We start from the raw sequence: 20,744 nt of genomic DNA, 5'->3' as shown, positions 1-20,744 counted from the left end.
GGGAGAGAAGAGGCTATGACAGGGGCTTCCATTTCAGTTGTGCCCTAAAAGCAGCTGGGCCAAAAGGTGGATCTTGTGGATGTAGGTGAATTATCATATGTAATCAACCAACTCAACTTTTACCTCCAGACCCTTGTAGCAAAGAACAGTCAACCTTGGAACATTATCTTTAACATCTCTTTCTTATCAGTCACCTTATTTTCTTCTCACAGGAATTAGATAAGGAGTGAAGGACAGATGGCATCATCCTCATTTTATGTGTGAGAGCAGGCAGAGCTGAAGAGACATCTATGAAGTCCCACAGCTGGGAGCCAGAATCCTAACCCAGATCCCCAGCTTTCTCCTGCCACCTTCAGGCCTCCCTCTGTTCAGTGTGATCACCTTTAGACTCTCCAGGTGGCAGCAAGCTTTGAGAAGGTCCCGCTGCTATTTTTACTATTCCTGATTCTGTTGACCCCCAAAACAGACTGCTGAGAGGATGCTAGACCATGCTCCTGGGGAGCACCAGAAAGGGTTCCTGGAGCTCCAGTGTTCATGTGCAGGATTGAACTAAGCACACCCGTTGAGGGGGACCTTGAGAGGGGCGGCTGCTGTAGTTTACAAAGAAATGAACAAATAGGGCATATCAGCCCTGCAGTTCAGCTTTAAGGACATCTCCCATGGTTTGGGCCTTGCGGTGCCATCCTGCCCTGCTGGGGCTGAGGTGCAAGATGTCCATTCATCTAGGGCTGCCCCAGATTCTGCAGATGTCTCCGATGCAGTACCTTGGAACCTCTATGGGGCACAGGCATGTCTTCCAAGAAGGGCTAACAGGTGGAAAAGGAGCATTTATGGAGCCATGTGCCAGCATTCTGCTCAGCTCCATGTCTTACTATCTGTTAGCCTCACTGTCTGCCGACAAGCAGGAGATGAGACCAGACTGAGTAACACGCCCAAAGCACCACAGTGGTGGGGCAAGGCTCCCAATCTGCTCTTTCTGACATGAAGCACATTCCTTCGCCACATCACTCATCACTTCCTCCTTGTCAAACAAAGCAAGACTCTGTCCTAGCTTCAGGGTTTTGTTTTGTTTTTTGACACGGAGTCTCACTCTGTCGCCCAGGCTGGAGTGCAGTGTCGCCATCTCGGCTCACTGCAACCTCCGCCTCCCGGGTTCAAGCAATTCTCTTGTCTTAGCCTCCCAGGTAGCTGGGATTACAGGCGCATGCCACCACGCCTAGCCAATTTTTTTGTATTTTTAGTAGTGATAGGGTTTTACCAGGTTGGCCAGGCTGGTCTCAAACTCCTCAGCTCAGGTGATCCGCCCACCTTGGCCTCCCAAAGTGCTGGCATTACAGGCATGAGCCACCCTGCCCGGCCTCTCTTCAGTGTTAACCTTTGTGCTGCTTCCTGTACCCCATGAGGCTGAGCATGAGTAAGAAGCCAAGTTTCTAAAGAGTCTCCAAACTCAATAGGTACAGAGATACTGCCCTCAGCTCTGTTTGTAGGTGTCATGTAAGTAGAGATGTTCCACAGTTTTCTTGCATGAAAGCCTAAACAGGAGCTTTCAGCCTTCGTGGGTCTTCATTTCCCCAGCCTAACCCAGGACTGGGTCAAGCCAAATCCAAGATGGTGAGAGAAACATTTCCACTTGGCTTCTTCTGATGTAAATGATGTGATCTGGTCTAGATTTCCCAATTGTCTTATCGTTTCTGTTCAGTCACATGATTTGTTGTATGTGGATTTTAAAATCTCTTTATTATAAAATTTAAAGGCTGCAAAAGTGACCCAGTGGCTCCTAAAGAATTATAGATTGAGCAGGCTGGCATGGTGGCTTACACCTGTAATCCCACACTTTGGGAGGCCGGCCGAGGCAAGCGAATCCCCTGAGGCTAGGAGTTCAAGGTCAGCCTGGCCAACATGGCGAAACCCTGTCTTTACTAAAAACACAAAAATTAGCTGCGTGTGATGGCATGTACCTGTAATCCCAGGTACTCAGGAGACTGAGGCTGGAGAATCACTTGAACCTGGGAGAGGGAGGTTGCAGTGAGCCAAGATCATGCCACTGCACCCTTGCCTGGGTGACACAGCGAAACTCCATCTCAAAAAAAAATAAAAATAAAAATAAAAAATTGTAGGTTAAGTATCCCTAATCTGAAAATGCAAAATGCTCCAAAATCTGAAACTTTTTGAGCACCACCATGACAGTACCATGGAAAATTTCACACATAAAAGTACTTTAACTTTGTGTGTTCAAATGTATTTAAAATATTGTAAAAAAAACCTTTAGCCTCCATGTTTAAGATATATATGAAACATAAATGAATTTTATGTTGAGATTTGGGTCTCATCCCAAAGATAGCTTATTATATATGTAAATATTCCAAAATCTGAAAAAATCCAAACACTTCTCATCTTAAGCATTTCAGATAAGGGATATTCAACCTATATAAACAAAGTTGCTTGCATTAGCCAACCAGAAAAACAACCCAAAAACACTTTGCCTTTTCCAGTGCCCATGCCCCTGCTCAGCTCTGATCATCAGTAACTCCACTGATCACTGTGTGCTTTCATCCTTCCTGTCTGATGACAACTGTCCCAATGGGATGGGCAGAGTGTCAAAGGCCAGCCAGCAGGTTTCCTGTCACCTAAGAAAGCAGCGGCCACCAGTGATCACTGTGCCCCCATTCAGGGTCTCACAGGTCTGTACAGTCATGCTCTCAGCCTTAGTAGCAGCATTCAGACTCAAGTTACCTTGCCACCCATGGCTTAACAGGGGCCTGGATTGTGATGAAAATCACCATGAATATAAGCAGTCATTTGAGGGGTCTTCTGTCTAGTTGTCTGTCTCTGGTGGTGCCCAGGGCTGTATGGGTCCTGGGACACTCTGCTTACCCACTCACCCACCGTGCATCATTTTCAGAAGAGTAAGCTGCATCCTAATATCCCTCAATAATCCAATGTGTTTCTTTTCATCTCTGAATTATTAGACCTTCTTGGAATTCTGTTTGCAGCTGATAGGAATCCAAGTTCTAGGTTTCCTGCTGACTCTTCGGTGAAGCATTTTGCTTATTAACCACCAAAACTCACTCGGGCTAGAGTAGTCGAATCCCCTCATCATAGGAACACATGAGTGGAGGGCAGCAGTGGGTTTGCCTGCCTTGTTGGAATCAGGATCCTTGATTTAAGGAGACTCTAAGAGAAGCTAGCACCAAGTAACCTGGTAGTAACCTACAGTTGCCTTTCTCAACAGGCAATGCCTTTCTCAGCATTTCCTCCAAGGAGATGGGAAGAAGCAATAACCCTAAGAAATCATCAGTATCATCATCCTCATTTTTCTGATGAGGAAACTAAGGCTTCAGACTGTTAGGTATTTTGCCCAAAGGCTCACATAGCTGGTAAAAGCAAGAGGCAGGATGTGCTCTCAGGGCCAGCTGCCCACAGAGCCTTCGGTGGGTTTTGCTTTGCTCTTTCTTACTGTCTTTTGGCTCATTAAAAGTAACACAGGGCCAGGTGCGGTGGCTCACACCTGTAATCCCGGCACTTTGGGAGGTTGAGGTGGGCAGATCATCTGAGGTCAGGAGTTCGAGACCAGCCTGGCCAACATGGCGAAACCTCGTCTCTACTAAAAATACAAAAATTAGCTGGGTGTGGGGATGCACACCTGTAGTTCCAGCTACTCAGGAAGCTGAGGCAGGAGAATTGTGTGAATCCAGGAGGCAGGGGACTGAGATTGCACCACTGTACTCCAGCCTGGGCAACAGAACAAGACTTCATCTCAAAAATATATATATACAAGCACAAGGTTAAAAAAAAAAAAAAGAAAAGAAAAATGGCAACAGTATGCCCCATGGATGCAGCTCAGGGCCAGCCTCTGTTCTGGTGCTACACCCACCTCCATGCCAAGGGACCCACCGGGCAGCATGAGACCCTCATATCCCTGTGGTGGCATTCCACATGACAGACAAGGGAAGGATAGAAACATTTCCTCGGCCTGCGTCAGTGCTAGGAGCCTTGGGCTCTGAGATTGCTGATCAACTCCTCCTCCACACAGATCTGGAAAGGAAATGTGAGGAAAAGTAGGATACTCTAGAAGGACACACATTGAAAAGTACATCTCCTTACCACTCCTCGTGCTGGTACTCCATGTTACTTCTCAGGGGCAGTCCTCCAACCCTCTCTACACCCCCGAGTCCTCCTTAGACCTGCTGGTTTCCTCTCTTCCCTCTAGATCCCAGGGTCAACTGGCTCTGCCCCACTCGGAGCACTTAACACACATTCTTGGTAGGGGGTGCCATATTCCTGCTCATCCTATCACATGCTACGTAGACTTCTATTTCTCCAGTTCTTGAATATACGAAATGTTGTACAGAAGATCCTCAAATAATGTCATTTTGCTATAATGTTGAGAATGAAGAAAGTCGATTCCTGGCCGGGCCCACTGTCTGTATGGAGTCAGCCCATTCTCCCTGTGTCTTCATGGGTTTTCTCCAGGGACTCTGGTTTTCTCCCACATTCCAAAGCTGGGCACCTGAGGTGAATTGGCGTGTCTACATGGTCCCACCATGAGTGAGTGGGTGTGTGTGTGAATGCACCCCACGATGGAACCGTGTCCTATCCAGGGCTGCTTCCCGCCTGGCACCCTGAGCTGCTAGGATAGGCTCCAGCCACCCTCAACCCTGAGCTGGAATAAGAGGGTTCGAAAACAAGTGAATCAATACAAATTATTATACAATAAAACTTCATAAAGTCTACGATAATCATACACATGCAAGAAATCAAGAGAGAAGGGAACAGACCAGCTGGTGGAGGCAGGCCTGATTGCAGTGCCATGTTAGTGATTGATTGATAATGAATTACGAGGTGGGAGGAGGCACTCCTTACGATTTTCACTTCACAAACGTGTATTCCTTGATTGAACCCACCACGACTACAACTGCGATCACTCACTGATTCACCAAAAATTGAGTAAATAATTTTGTGTGTGTGTGTGTGTGTGTGTGTGTGTGATTGTCAAGATTTATTAAAACAGATGTTTCCCATTCATTTGCTACTTAGACATCTCCAGCAAAGACTCCTGGAAGGTGGTATCTCAGCTGCTATGTCCTTTGCTTCCCGTGGCATGAAGCAGAGGACTGTGCCAGTTGATGCCCAATAAATACCCACTGGTTGGATCAATGAATGAGAGTGGGAATGAGTCAGACTTTGGACTGGTTACATCACCATTTCGAAAAGACTCAGTTCAGTTTTGGGTGCCACATTGTAATAAAGCAAATCCATGTTTTGTTGCTGGATGTTTCCTGGTTCAGGGTTTAGGCCAAGAAAGGCAGAGGAGCAGCAGTCCATTCCCATGGTGGCAGCTTGAAGCAGTTACTCCTGTGGGTAGATCAGTCCAGGCACTTGTTTCCTGGGCTTTGATAAAGTTGAGTTTAATGTTGATGCAATTTTACATATCTTATTTACCTTTACTCTTCTACTAAAACTGAATAGCCCATACAGATCACTTTTGCTAAAAAAAAAAAAAAAAAAAAAAAAACAGCTTTCCTAAAATATAATTTGCACACTAGAAAATCTAACACTTAAAATTCAGTGATCTTAGTGTATGTTACTTTTTAAAAATTAGCATAGCATACGGAACCTATAATTGGACACTCTAACCCATTTTAATTGTACAGTTCAATGACATTAATTACATTCACAATTTTCCCCCCTTTTATTTTTTTATTTTATTATTATTATACTTTAAGTTTTAGGGTACATGTGCACAATGTGCAGGTTTGTTACATATGTATACATGTGTCGTGTTGGTGTGCTGCACCCATTAACTCATCATTTAGCATTAGGTATATCTCCTAATGCTGTCCCTCCCCCCTCCCCCCTCCCCACAACAGTCCCTGGTGTGTGATGTTCCCTGCGTAAATAATTTATGTTACTTGTATTTGTTCATCTTTCTTAAATGTGTGTATAGCTCACATTTGTTTCAGTGTTTAATATTAGAAGTGTTTGGGGTCTTTATTTAGAAGTTTGGTGATGTTTTTGACAAGAAATGTGCCATAGGAACTTAACTTTTGTTAATATCAATTAGCCTGTTGTAAAACTGGTTTCTTTATATTGTCATTTCACTTAACGTTGCAGTTTCTGAGAGACTATTGACAACACTAAGTGAGGACTTACTGTATTTGTTTTCAACCAACCAGCACTGAGTCCCTACCAAGGACACAGCACCATATGAGGTGGTATCAGAAGTGTCTGCAGTCTCCTTGGCATGATCTTCACCTCACAGCGTCAGAACCTTGCCATTGAGATAAAAGTAGCACTCGTGAAACAGTGTCTTATTAGGTAACTGCCAAGATAGGGTAGACACAGTGCCTTTGGAATCAGAGAAGAGAACAGACCAGCTGGTGGAGGCTGGTCTGAAGAAGGGCCTTGAAGAGCAGAAGCTCTAAATAGCCTGGCTGCATAAGTGTTGATGGTGATGATTGAGAATAGCCACCCTTCACAGGCAGGCATGGTGCCAAGCTCATCACAAGTATGACCTCTCATCCTGGAGCCCTTTGTGGAAGGCACTGCTGTTGGTCCCCGTCTTGAGGTTGAGTAAGCTGGTGGTTAGGGAGGTCAAGACCTGGCCTGAAGGCATAATCCAGCTGAGCCCCAATCCAGCCCGTCTGTGTGGCTCCCCACTCTTTCCCCGTCCCTGTGCTCTCCCAATGTGCCGCCTCCATTGCCAGGGTGGTTGGCAGGGCTGGGGATCCCCAGCTGTATCCTTGGACCTGTGGCTGATGGCCTCATTGTCGTTCTAGGACTTCTGCCATGGGCAAGTGATGTGGCCACCCCTCAGTGCCCTGCAGGTCAAGCTCGCTGAGCCCGGGCAGTCCTGCAAGCAGGTGTGCCAGGAGAGCCAGCTCATCTGCGAGCCTTCTTTCTTCCAGCACCTCAACAAGGACAAGGACATGCTGAAGTAAGTGCCCTGGGGTGGAGGTGGGGACTCAGCCCCTAGACTCCAGCTGGCCTTGTGGGGTAGTCAGGTGAGAGGTACAGGTTTCCGCTTGCAAGCTGCTGGGCACTGGGGATAAGGTGTGGGAGGGGAGTAGGTTGCAGCAGGATCCCCCCAGAGAGTTAGCCCAGTGTTGTTACTGTTTCTGTTGCGTGAGATGAAGCCACCTGGCATGATGATGTGTTTAGAATTTGAATGGGGCCGTTGTATTTGCATAAATAAAGCTGTATCTGGGTTTGAAGATTGTGGGAGGTGTTCAGCTTGCTAATGTTGACTCCAAGAACAGTGGGAGTAGAGGTGGGCACAGAGCCACAGGTATAGATGGACCAGCTCCTCAGACCACTGCTGGCAGCCAGGCCCCCAGCAGAGTCTGAGCAGTGCAAGGGGCTGGTGGCGAGTGACAGTGTTCAACCCTGGAGTCAGAAAGGAATGAGAAACATGGAGAAGGAGCTGGCACAAAACTGCCCACAGCAATTTCCAAGAGCAGCCTTCTCCTGTGGCCTATTCCCTTTGCACTTTCTTCTAGGTCACTGACACATGGTGCATCTCAGGCCCCAGCAGACCTGAGTCTGCGGGGTCCCTTGGTAGTGAGGTAAGTGTGGCACTGGGAATGCTGGCCCAGGGCTGCACGGGGGAGGCACCTTCCTTGAATTTCTTACCTTGTGCTTGCATTACTTGGTGGCACCTGTCCTTTACCTTTGCATTGGCATTTTGAGTTGGGCATTTGCAGTTCCCAAATTTCCATGTGAGGTTTCTTCTGGCCTCTCACCTATGACCTTTGACAGGCCTGAATCCATTCTCTCAATATGTATCACACCCCACCATGGTCCACATATTGCATAATTATCTAGCCTCCCCACCCACCCACCACCTTAGCTCTGATAGGTGTTTTCTCCAAGAGACTAGCCTACAAATAATAAGACCCTGCTGTCCCAACTCCAGATATTCGATGTAGCAGGTGTACCATTCCAGGCTTGAAGAGGATGTTTAGGAAGTGGAGTGGACCTGGGGCTCAGGGCTCACCTGTCCCTGTTCTGGCTTCACGCCCTGTTAGTGCTGTTGGCCACTGTTGTTATTTGCGTGCACTGTGGTCTGAGTTGGCCTGTTTCCTGTGAGTCGTCTTATCCTTAAGTGTGGTGTAAAACCCTTTGTAGGGAGAGTGTGTGGCCTCTTGTGTCCTGCCTGATGCAGGGAAGCTCTCATGAATAGGGGTGTGAGCTATGCCTTTTTTTTTTTTCTTTTTTTTTTTTTTTTTTGAGACAGGGTCTCGCTCTTTTGCCTAGGCTGGAGTGCAGTGGCACAATCTTGGCTTACTGTAACCTCCACCTCCTAGGTTCAAGCGATTCTCATGCCTCAGCCTGGGACAAATAGCTGGGACTATAACTGCATGCCACCATGCCCAGCTAACTTTTATATTTTTAGTAGAGACAGGGTTTTACCTTGTTGGCCAGGCTGGTCTCACACTCCTGGCCTCAGGTGATCTGCCCACCTAGGCCTCCCAAAGTGCTGGGATTACAGGCATGAGCCACCATGCCCGGCCCTGGTGATGCTATTTTTTTCCTGTTCTTTTTATGAGAAGACCCAGGCACAGAAGCTGCCCTGATTCCATCATGAAAACAAAAGCACAGGCCAAAAGTGGGGGCCTGGGCCGGCACCCTGCTCTGCCACCAGACAAGCTTTAGGAGGGGATGGTGGTCCGGGATGTCTGGAAAGCCTGTGATGGTACCAGAAGCTTCCAGTTCCACAGCGCAAATCCTGAATTGTAGGGTTCTGTGAGGGGCTTTCCACGCGCTCCTTTTGCATATAGCTCTTGGAGTAAGGTGGCTTCTTGAGAACCCTGAGTCTGCCTCGGAAGTCAGAATTCACTAGTTACAGACTAGGGACTGTCTGCATAAGCCCACTTATGGAATAAGAGATACCAGAAGCCGTATCCTGGGAATGGGACCAAATGGGACTCCTGCACAGCACGGCTTCCTTCCTGGCCAGGCAGGAGTCAGGGCTGTTGGCCCAGGGACTGTGATCAGGGTCTGGCTCAGAGCTAGCATGGGGCCCTACAAAGGCAGGCCACCTCCAGGCCAGGGTCCAGGTCAAGGAAGGCAGGAAGGAGAAAGAGCAAATGGCCACTTGCCTCGGTTCTGCCAGTTTTCTCATCTGTAAAATGGGGATATCCTAGGTGATGGGTAAGATAATGAACAGCCCTTGCCAAAGACAGAGTAGAACACTCCTTTCTTCCAGAGAGCTTTGGGCAGTGGAGTAGGCCTGAGGCCACTGAGCCAAAACGGATAAGCCAGCCCCAGCCCTGGCCCCTCCCCACGTCCGTATCCATGCAGAGTTCACGAGAGCAAAAGGATTTAACATGGGGTTGTCCTGAGGCCAGGCCCTGTGCCATGGGATCGCTTGACCCCACCCCCACCCCCTACCCCACTGTAGAGATGCGAGCTTTCTTAGCAGGAGGCTGGAATAATGCTGATTTTGCAATAAAGCCGTCTGCAATTAATTCTCTGAACATAAGAACCCTGCTGAATAACTTGTTCATGCATTTGTAAATACTGATAATGTTGTAAAACCCCAGCTATCTGGCAGTCTATTGAGTGCCTCCTCAGTGTGGAGGTGATCCTGGCCCATCCATATTCATAGCCAGTTAGCAATTAGCAGTTCCTGTAAGCCAGTGCTGCCTTTGCATCTCCAACTTGGAGCCTGCTTTGAGCTAAGTTTAAGTTCCTTTTTCAGTCTTTGGGTATCCATAGCGTTTAAGAACCAGCTGTCCTCACTCTATAGTATGACTTTAGTATATCACATCAGGGGAACCCTTTGGAGTGTCCTGTGTTGTCTTGAATCAGGGCCATTCAGGAAACCAGCCTCGAGTTCTTGTGCATGCAGGGTGCAAGGGTGCAGTTAAGCACTGAGGAGGCCACCACAGAGCACGCATGATGCAGGTGCGACTCACATCGTCCGGACAAGTCTTCTCCCAGACTGGGGTGGAGACTGGAAGATGGAGGCTCCGGGAAGTGCCAGGGTCCATTCCAGTGGGGCCCAGTGGAGAGGAGCTCAGTTCCATACACAGGAGCATGTGTTCCTGCCCAGTTTGTAATTTTGCTACCTCTTAAAATTCTTTCTTCTAAAATGTTAAATTATTGGCAACTGGGGTTGCTCTGTGCGAAGAATTCTAAGCAGTACAGTCTAGACTGTGAGTGCTTTGGTACCTGAGAGAGGGAAGGTGACCCTTAGTAGGCCACCTGCTCAGCCCCACACCATGTTGCTGGGGAAGACAGTGGCCCCAGCCCCATCAGGCAGGGCCAAGGGCAGAAGTCATCCAGGGACTCTGGCAAGACCCTGAACTTTTTGGTAGAAGGTTCTGATTTGGTAATACTCCTGCTGCACTCAGAGCAGCCCAGTGGAGTCTTCGCCAGGTGGGACCTGGTGAGGCAGAGCTGGAATGAACAGAGCCCTCAAGAGAAGGGGCTGAGGGAGGGAAGGCACTCCAGGGAAGGGGCAGGAGGGAGGGGCAGGAGCAGCAGGTGAGACAGCAGCACTCACCTCCTGTCCAGCGCATCCTGTCCTGTGCATTATAGGTCTGTGTCAGGAAGGGACTGGTGGCTTCTCAGCCCAGTGCCTGTGACTTCAGGTGAGGAAGTGTGGCCAGCCCCATTGGAGGGGGCTTTGCCTCTTTTTATTTATTCTTCAAGAGCTATAAATTGTAAACTGAGACCTGATGGGCCCAGAAACTTTAACTCCCGTCTTGTAAGAAACTAGGAAGAAAGGAAGATGGCACACTGCGGTGGGGTCTCTGAGCAGGAGGATGTGGGTGTTTGTGAGACAGACAAGGCAGGGACAGAGAGGCAGACACAGCACCGTGCACCCCCTGGAAAGGCAGGGACCGCCCAGGGATTGAGGATGCTGGGCTGCAGAGGCTCTCTGGTCTCCATGTGCTCTAGCGACTGGGGAAAGCTGCGTTGCCTCACTGATGACCTTTGCTCACAAGGATAATGGAGTCACCTTCCTGACTGCTCAGGCTGCGGGATGGGCATATGCACGCCAGTAAAAGGGAGAGCTCCCTGGGGGCTTAGAAGACACTGGCGCCAGGGAGTTGGTTAGAGCCCTGCATTCCACAGCCAGATCCATCCGTTAAACCCTCGAGGAGCTGCCTGGTGTCAGGTCTTACCTGTGGCCTGGTGAAGCATCTGCTGCTTGCGTACTCTGCGGTGGTCTCTGTGCATCACCCCAGGCAGGCTTCTGCTGCTGCAGCCTTAGCTGAATCCTGCTCCCAGACACACACTCATGTGTGCTTCTACCCTGGGAGATGGTGGCCTAGAGCCTGAGTCCAGGTGACCCAGGGAGCGGGCAGGAGGGTTTTTCATGGCTCCTGACAATGACACTCCTCGCCATGGGGTCTGAGAGTCACCGTAGAGATTTCTATGCTCTGGTTAGCAGTGTGCCAGCAGATGGTTTAAGTAAAGCCACAGCAGCTGCTGTAATTCACCTAAAAAAAAAAAGGTCATAAGTATAAACCTGTATCCCAAGGCCATGTTCCATATGTAAACTTGTCATTCAGAATTGAGTTTCGGATATTTTTCTCTTTGTTGTCCAGTTGAGGTATTCTGTGAAGGACCTGGTCTGCAAGTCTCTGACTCATTTTTCCTTTTAGGAAATCCATAAAAATCGGCTTCCTGCCCTCTCCCTTCATGATTCATGACCTTAACTCCCTGGGCATCCCCATCTCCCAGCTGGCATCAAGAGCAGGGGTGGTGGGGTATTGAGGGTGGTTGCAGCGCTCTCCTGGTGACTATGGGAGCAAGAGGAGAGAGTCCCACTCTCCTGAGCAGGCCTGGGCTCCTGGTGCAGTTCACACGTGCAGGAGGCACCGCACGCTCTTGGGGAGGGAGGCCCGAACACCAGTGACATGCTGAGTTCCAGCAGCAGTTGGGGCTTCAGCTGCAACTGAGCAGAAGCCAGGCTGACAGCCTGGGAGATCTCACCAGAAGCCCCAGCAGATGTGCGGGGAATCACAGGATTAATGTTGGCAAGGGGAGGAAGGCCCCCCGGCAGTTGATTAGCTAGAGAAAGACAGGGCAGGAGTAGGAGAGAAAATGATGCTTTACAAACACATACACATATGCATACGCATGCACGCACACAAATGCAGGTACATAAACATGCTCTACACACATGCTCATGTACACACACTTATGCATACATACACGTACAAGCCCATTTGGAAGCTTCCCAGAGGCAACGAGAAACCTCAAGCTCCCCATCCTCATCCCCTCCGTGTCAGCAGAAAAATGAGACTTCCATGAACCAAGTGAAACAGAAATGGTTGGTGTGTAAATTCATACCGCTGGACAAGCAAGGGGGGAGGTGGTATAGCCCATCCGGTGTCTGCCAAGGCAGCGTGATGACGACAGTGACCACGATCTTGACAACAATGATGGTTGCCATTTATCCACTTACTTAGAGCTTGACTCTGTCACATGCTGTAGAAGCACTAACTTAATTCCTGCAGTAAAGGATTATTTATCCCCATTCTATGGAAGGGAATCTGAGCCACAAAGTGGCTCACTCATTTGTCCAGGGCCACACAGCTCCTAAAAGACGAAGCCAGGACTCAAACCCAGGTCTGCCTGGCCCCCTGACACCACCTTCTCTGATATCAGGTACAGCATGGGTTCCCACCTAGCATTCATGCAGGACACCAGGGGAGGCCGCTGCCTCCTTTGGGAACCAAGGTGGATGGGAGCAGTCATCCCAAGTGGGAGGGAAAGATACGAGATAAGAGGCCAAAACTGTTGGGAATGGAAACATCAGAATATCCTTGGCCCCCCAAGCAGTGGTCCCAGCCAAAGGAAGCAAAGCCACCAGGCTCCACAGCCTGAGACCACTCAGCTGTTGGGAGAAGATGGCAGAGGAGGAAGAGCGCAGGGCTGGGGAGAGAGGGCCTGGATTCAGGCCTTCTCTGCACATCCTGAAGCCTCAGTTCACCTGCCTCTAACTGAGATTACCATTGCTGTGGCTGAAGGGTGGCTGCAAAGACCCAGGGAGGCGATGCCCTGGGACAGCACCTTCTGTCTGATTGCTTTCCAGCAAGAGGCTAAGGCCATATAACAGGAATTTTTTTAAAGCCTTTAATTAAAAAGTTAAACATACTTAAAAAAAAAAAAAACATGTAAATAATGCTTAGCTTTGCCCCACTCTCACTTCTTGGAAGCAGCCATTGCTAAGGCATTAGCATGTAGCCATCTCGACTTGCAGCCTTCACCTCCCGTGTGCACACTGCGGGCTGATTGCTCTGTGCTTCCCATTCTGGGACTCACCCTTCCCCACGATGACTCTCCGGCTCCTCTCTTCTCCCTCATTCTTTTTCAACGGCTGCAGAGAACTCTAAAAGCACAGAAGGGCGATGATTTATTTGGCCATTCCCTGCTTGGTGAGTATTTGGGTTGTTTCCAGTTTTTCTCCATTGCAGGCAAAGCTTCACTGGGCAGCCTCAAACACACACCCCTAAACACACTCCCTGGTGCACACGTGCCTTCCTGAGTCTAGATGCCTAGAGGTGGAGGATTGCAGATGCAGAGGGTAGGACAAGACAACTCAACATCCCCCCATGCTTCAGGATGGGGGCTCACAGGGCCAATGACGAGGACAGGCTCTGTCTCTTCATCACCAACCCTTGTGCCTTTCTCTTCCTCTTCAGGTACAAGGTGACCTGCCAAAGCTCAGAGCTGGCCAAAGACATCCTGGTGCCCTCCTTTGACCCCAAGAATAAGCACTGTGTGTTTCAAGGTGACCTTCTGCTCTTCAGCTGTGCAGGCGCCCACCCCAGGCACCAGAGGGTCTGCCCCTGCCGGGACTTCATCAAGGGCCAGGTGGCTCTCTGCAAAGACTGCCTATAGCAGCTACCTGCTTAGCCCTGCACCATGCTGCTGGGGAAGACAGTGGCCCCAGCCCATCAGGCAGGGCCAGGGACAGAAGTCATGCAGGGACTGTGGCAAGAGCTGAACTTTTTGGTAGAAGGTTCTGATTTGGCATTGCCCTTGCTGCACTCCGAGCAACCCAGTGGAGTCTTCACCAAAACAAAACAAGAGCGTATATCAGGCTGGGAGCCTGGCTTGTCCCTAGCACAACATCATTTCTGTTTCTCAAGGAGCAACTGTGGGAAGACTGTCACTGCAGCTGCTCCAGGGCAAAAGAAAGTCTCAAGAGTCCTTTAAAACAAAACAGGAGGAATTGAGCTGATGGGAAAGAACTTTGAATGGGAACATTCCTAAACCCATTAACTTATTTATTCGGGTGGGAGGGAGGGGAAGGTGGGAGGGAGAGGAGGGATTGATCACAGGCTTCTTTTATTTCCACTGTTAATCATCCACCTTCACTATACTGTTATTCTGTCTGCTTTGGGCAGGGTGCAGGAGAGATACCATGTGCCGTGGGGCTGGTGGCCTGCTCAGGGACAGCCATGGGGACCTGGCAGCTCAAAACGGATGGCAGCAGAGCAAAAGAAACTTTTTCTTTGGAAGCACAGCCAAACTCCCCAGGGCATTGTCATAGATGGCACCTAGAGCATGGGCTGCCTCAGTCGGGGGGACGTGCCTGTGTTGTCCAGAGAGCCCAGCCAGGGACGAAAAAGGAGATGAGGCCCCTTTCCTCCATGTCCCCATGCCCAGACACATAGCTTGGCCATAATTTCTTTTAGAAGAAATACAGAATTGAGGGATTTTGGAGTTTCTGGTAAACTCACCCTCCCTCCAGCCCTGCTATGAGGAGGAAAGTAGAGATGAAGGACTCACGCTGCTCATGGACTTGGAGAGGATTGTCTTTGAGCCAAGATTTGGACAGGAGTGAAGTCGGTCCTTAAGAACTTGTGGCACGACCGGAGCTGGGCTCCTGACAGGTGGGTTTGTGTTGTGTCCCTTCTGATGGCACCAAGGTCCAGGGAAGCGGGGGTGGGGGGCTCTTGATGTCTGCTGGGCGAGTGGGGGCAGCTCAGGATGAATGCAGTGCCCTGTCCTAGCTGCTCACCTGAGGGTGTAGCTCGCAAAGGTGGGAATCTGGTGCTGGCTTTTCCTTCAGGCAGGATCACTCTGATTTGTTTAATGAGTCATCAGGTTGGCCTGGTCAGAAACACTGGATCCCACCTTCCAAACCCTGGACCCCCCATGCTCTGCCTTTGTATAAGTTCCCACCCCACCGAATCATAGCTGCCATGCTCTGTACAAGTTTGTAAGTTTCTGGAAAGCCCCTGACATCTCCATGCTGATGCGAGTGAGCCCCCTTCTGCCTAATGTGAGCGGTTGGCGTCATCCACTTGGCCCCTGCTGGGCGCCTCAGTCGCTTAATGATGTGCTCTGCGCCGGGGCTTCCAAGTACCCTTCCTGCTACCAGAGGGCTGCCCAGTGGAGCCTCTGCTAGGCAGAACTGATGGGCAAGGCTTAATGGCTGGTAGCTTTCAGAATGTGAGGGAAAGGAAGAATTCTGCTTCATGGGGACTAGAGTTAGTGTGGGGCCTTCAAGTCTGGGAAGTTACATTCTGTTTCTTTCTCAGTTGCTACACAAATGTGCAGCCAGCCTTTTTACTTAGGTCCACTGAGATCCCTGCTCAGTGGGTCTCAATTGTACCTCCAGTCTAAGAGGAGGGTGGGGGGCACCCGGGGCCTCCTCCACTCCTTAGGTGGCCCCTGAGCACATCTGCCAGGGAGAGTACCATGAGGAGGCCTCTGCCCTGAGAATCATCACAGGGGTGCCTCCAGACCTGGCTGAGAATAGCCTCTGCTTGGGCCTAGGAAGAAGGGCAGAAGTCCAAAGGAAACCTTGGTGAGAGAGAGAGAGAGAGTGTGTGTGTGTAGGAGCCTGTGCATTTCTTTAAGCTTAAAGCAAGGGCAGTTTCCTGCAGTAGGAGGGCAGATGACTGGCATCCTTGCTGTAAGGAAGAGCTTTTTCCTTGTGAATGGGCCTCTTGGCTGTACCCTAGGGTGTGGGAATTTGCTGGAGTTCCCTGACCTGCAATCCCTGGGCCAGTGCCGCCCTCTCCTGGGCTCTTCCAGGAGCATTGAACACTGAGGTTGTCAATTCAAGCATCTGACCAGCAGGGGGAGCCTGCAGGCCGAGCAAAGTTTAACCCACTTAGCCACTGCTACTTAAGCAAGGAAGCTGAAAAGTAACCTTAGCCCTGCCTTGTGTTCCAAAAGCTGCAAGGGTCATTTGCTGTCTGTCCCTAAGTTCAGGGCCTCCCTACCTTCCCCTTCTTTTCCAAGTTACGACCCGCCCCCCCCCGGGCCAGACAGCCCAGAAGAGCACTTTTCTGCCATTTAAAAATCCCTCTTCGGTCCCCTCCTAGTGCAGTATTGGCTGGAAGTGCGCCGGAGTTACACTGGCAGGGCAGCTGCTCTTGGAGCAAACAGGCTCACACTCCAGTTGTTTAGGGCATTATCTGAAGAGTCAGTGACCCCTGAATGTATACTGGCTCCCAGGCCTCCTCAGGCTTGGCCCAGGTCTAGTCAGTGATCTGGAGAGGAAACGGGGGAGGGGGCTTCCAACTGCCCTGCATGGAAGAGGAGAGGAGGGTGCCCCTGTGTGGGCTGGGAGCCTGCGGAGGTTTTGCCATTGCTGATCCTGATAGAATCCTAAACCAATTTATAGCTGATAACAGTTCCATGGGGAGAGAAATCCTAAGTTATGATTAATGTTTTTCCCCGCTATAATATCTTGCCTGTTTTTTTGGATTATTTTCCCCATTGTGATCCTAAGCTCTTAAAAAACTTGAGGGAAAACATTTATCTAATTTACTAAAAGAGAAAGCTTTCCATTGAAAGGTAAATACTTTGAGGAGTAAAAAGACTTCTTTGAATGCTGGTAAACACCTCATTTGTTTTGTGTATGCAGTTTGATTTGCACATGTATAAATGGAGATGCTTTTCATTTTTGCTTGGACTGGGTTTGTGTCATTGCTCATTACAGTTTGCTTTTTTGTGTGTTTGCTGTGCGTTTGGAGATATTAGTCAGTTTCTTTGGTGAGATTCGTTTCCTTGATGTGCCTTTTCGCTTTTCTTTGGGGTTTTTGGAATCCGGATGCTGTTGAAGGGCAATAGCAGACTCCTCCAGCTAAGAGACAGGACATGTTCTTGAGCCACTGTAGCTGTTCAGGCTGGACACCAGAAGCTCCCTACAACCCCCGCGCCAGGCCATAGCGTGTATGCATGTGCACTTCCACCCGCAGAGGAGGGTGTGAAGCCTTGAGAACCTCAAGAAAGGGCTGGATTCTGCCATACCTTTGGGTCTACCTTGGGACTGCTGGTTGCCAGTGTGTCAACCGGCCTGTGTTCCCTGCCACCCATGCACTTGCTGAGGTGTGGCTGAGGCAGAATCATGTGAGCGGGTGCATCCAAGGAGTTCAGGGCCCTGCTTGGAGAAGAAATACTTTAGCATCATGAAAGGGAAAGAACGTGCACCCCTTTTTTGTTTCTTTAGTGAATGCAAGATTTAATGAAAGTGAATAATGAGCTTCCCTTTTGGGAGTGGAGCCCAGTTCAGCTCACTGGCAGGGTTGACATCGGTATGACGTGTTGGACTGAAACTGTATGTCTGTAGGTAGGTGTGTGCCTTTTAGGGCAGACCATGGTGGCCACCCCATTTCTCCAAGGTGGTTTACCTAGCTTGTGTATATAATTAGACATTGCCACCCTCACCTCTGGCCAAAAATTCTTGATTTAAAAAAAAAAAAAAAGTCTATTTTGTTAACGACAGGCTCTGTTGTATGTGTTACTATCCCAAGCCTGGATTATTTTATTTATTTAAAAGTATTTTAATTTCCATATTGGCTTTATTCTAATCCCATCCATCCCTGTGGGGCTGCAGAGCATCTTCATGTGAGTAGACGGAGAGACATAAATAGATTCATGCTCATTTAGGAAGCTGGGAGTTTCGTGAAGCTGAGGGTGAGTTCCTGTGATTCTTGTTGGCTTCAACAAAAAGTGGGAGACCAAGTTTTTATAGCAAAAGACCAAATTAGCTGTAGAGTCTCGAATGCAGAAAAAAATTACCCTAGCTTTCTTAGCACTTAGGGTTTTGTGAGGATTCAATGTTTAGCACAGTGCTTGGCACATAGTAAGCCCTAGTAAATGTTAAATATTGTTATTAGTGTTTCGTAAAACTTGAGAAATAAAGAGCTGAGCTCATTCCCTTCCTGTTGATTCAAAAATAATACCTACATGAAAACATGATTGCAAGTTGATTGAATGTTGTAGGAATTACTGGTTTAGAGTAGCCCAGTTCTCGGCCTACCCTGCTGGTTGGGATCTTACTGTATTCTTGAATGCACTGGTTTGAAAATATGCCAGACTTCAGCCCCCAAGGAAACAAGGCTGCAAGAATTTATGAACTCCAGCTGGAAAGGGTAAAGGTGACCTTTGGCTAGCCACATACTGGACCTTACCCCACTGATGTCTTTCAGAACATTCCAAGGGTTTTCCTCAAGGAATATTTTTGAGCTAGAAATTAAAATGGGTTCTCTGGCAGACTGCACCCCTTGAGTCAAAGTTAACAGTATTCCTTTGAATGCAATAATAGAGGCTTTTCTGCGTTAAGGGGGAAGGAATGACCAACTGAACTTACATTCCCCAGGCAGCTCCCTTTGCCGCCCCCTACAGGCTGGGGTGGCCCCTCCTGTCCTCAGGGATGGGAGTCCCAGGCTGGTTAGCTCTGCATGTTTCCATCAAATTAAAGGTTATTCCCTGGCCTGATCCCAGAGAAAACCAACCCCACCCGGCCAGCTGGGGGCAATAGGGCAGGGATTTTGGCCTCTCAGAACAGCTCCTAGAGGCTGCTCATGATTGTTTTCCCAAATCACCTAAATATCAGTTTGCTTTTTGTTCTGGGGGAGAGGATTTAGCCTCTTACTTCCCTGGTGGATTCAAAGTTTTATCTCCTTATCTCCTGCCCTGTCTTGGCACAACTCTAGATAGATTGCAGGTGTGGAATTGGCTGGAGTTTGGTGTCTTTTTCAAATTCCTTTGGATTCTGTTCCGCCAAATCGGCAGTCTCGTCCTGTGGATGCAGTGATTGGAATTTCCCATCTGCAAAGCATCTCTCTCTAGCCCAGATTTTGTGGAGCCTTAAGACACTCCCTCACTGCCACCCTGACCCCACAGCTGGAGAACCCTGTGCTTATATGGTGGGCAGGGCCATTGTTGATGGAGGATGGCGGGGGCGGGGTGGTGCTCAAAGGATCTGTGGTGCTGGAGGTCTAAACGCCTCTCAGGACAGCATGTCAGGAACCTCAGAGCAGCTTCACGTCTGCCAAAGCTGAGAGGGAGCGAACTTGGGAAGCATTTTGCTCACTGTCCTACCCAAGTATTAATAGCATAATAGTTGATGCCAAAGGAGATGGTGATGTCCCTTCCACTGTAGTTGCTGTCACAACCTTGACGTCTTTAAGCTAATGGCCGTTTGCATCTGTGTCTTCAAACAGATCCTGGTTACAGCCATTTTCTGTGGTTCACTTCTGGGGTTAAGTAATGCAGGATTTTGCAAACAAGGTGTCGCTGTCCAAATGTACTGTCCTGGCATAGAGAGCACTGCTTTGTTTTCCACTGTTGTAGAGAAAACTAGGGAGAACTTTATTTTTCAATAAACTTTTCTTGTGTGACAGGTGGAAGTGATTTTTGGGGGGCGGGTGCATGCAGGGTCACCTCCAGAACAAAGCTGAGCTGCTGCCTAGGCGCAGCCCCAGCACACAACTTCCCCCAGCTGCATTTCACGGTTTGCAGCACACTGTTGAAACTGCTGGTAGGAAGACAGGAAGGTGTATTTAAGGAGTGGAGAGGGGAAGGTTTTACTACTGTGTATTCTTTCCCTTATATCACATCCACCACTACTCATGTTAGAGCACTCTCCTTGTGCTGCCTTCCCCTAGAAGGAAATTCAATTAGAAAGTGAACTGCTAGATTTTGAGAAAAATCTTTAAGAATGAGCTAATAAAAATAGCCCTATAAGGGGCTGAGCACCAGTGACCATTGGACCTAGAATAATAGATTTCTCCCTCTCCAGAGCAGCTGTTGAGCCAGGAGCAGCTGGTTAGGCAAATGCCCTGGAGACAGGGAAGGTCTAGTCCATGCCACACCCAACAGTTTGTCTGCAGGTGACACTGGCCCTCATCTGCATGGCCTCTCTGAAGCTGGCAGGCCTCCTGACTACTGCCCAAAATGGAGACCCCACGCAGTTCACAAAGCGTGTGTGTTAGAACACAAGGGAAAGCCAAGGGCCTGCGTCTTGGGCAACGCTACCACTGTCGCTTCCCATCCCTGAGCTTCCATGATGTATATTAGACACAATGAGAAAACCAGAAGAGAAACCTACAGGATCCTACACTTCCCAATCTTTAGTTCATGTTTGTTTGTTACATATTTATTAACATCCCCTGACGTATTCCTCAGTACTGCTGGGGAAGCAACCTGAAAGCATGGTACTGAACCAAGGTTCCATGACCTCACAGGACAAACTCCCTTCACCAGCGTGGAGGGGAGACGGCCCCAAAGCTGGAGCAAGGCCTGGGCGCAGCTGTCCCTCAGCTCAGGTGCCAGGTGAGTGTGCGGCCCCTACCTGAGCGGTCAGAGAGGGCAGCCTGCGCCACAGTCCTTCAGGGTCTCCACGCTCGGTACCCCTAGGCACAAGCTTCCCCTCCCAGGTCGTCCTTCAGCCACAGCAGAAAACCTGCCCGTGACGGGTCTCCCCCATGTGTTGGTGCCGCACGGTGACGACTCCCAAAGATATTGCCTTCCCA

At 49.3% G+C, this 20,744-nt stretch overlaps 1 protein-coding gene across 8 annotated transcripts in view; it reads left to right on the top strand.

Moving 5' to 3' along the window:
* The window catches only part of MGAT5 (alpha-1,6-mannosylglycoprotein 6-beta-N-acetylglucosaminyltransferase), a 329,280-nt gene extending 315,044 nt beyond the window's left edge, over nt 1–14,236 (top strand). For all 8 annotated transcript variants that reach the window (XM_058434333.1, XM_058434331.1, XM_032145644.2 and 5 more), the window contains 2 exons: nt 6,780–6,937; nt 13,665–14,236. In XM_058434333.1, coding sequence (XP_058290316.1) covers nt 6,780–6,937; nt 13,665–13,863 — 357 coding nt within the window. In that variant the 3' untranslated portion in view covers nt 13,864–14,236. The remainder of the gene's footprint in view (nt 1–6,779; nt 6,938–13,664) is intronic.
* The last annotated feature ends 6,508 nt before the right edge of the window (nt 14,237–20,744 follow it).

The sequence above is a fragment of the Hylobates moloch genome, unplaced genomic scaffold, assembly GCF_009828535.3.
Source record: "Hylobates moloch isolate HMO894 unplaced genomic scaffold, HMol_V3 SCAFFOLD_24, whole genome shotgun sequence".
Taxonomy (NCBI): Eukaryota; Metazoa; Chordata; class Mammalia; order Primates; family Hylobatidae; genus Hylobates; species Hylobates moloch.
This window is presented reverse-complemented; position numbering and strand designations above follow the sequence as displayed.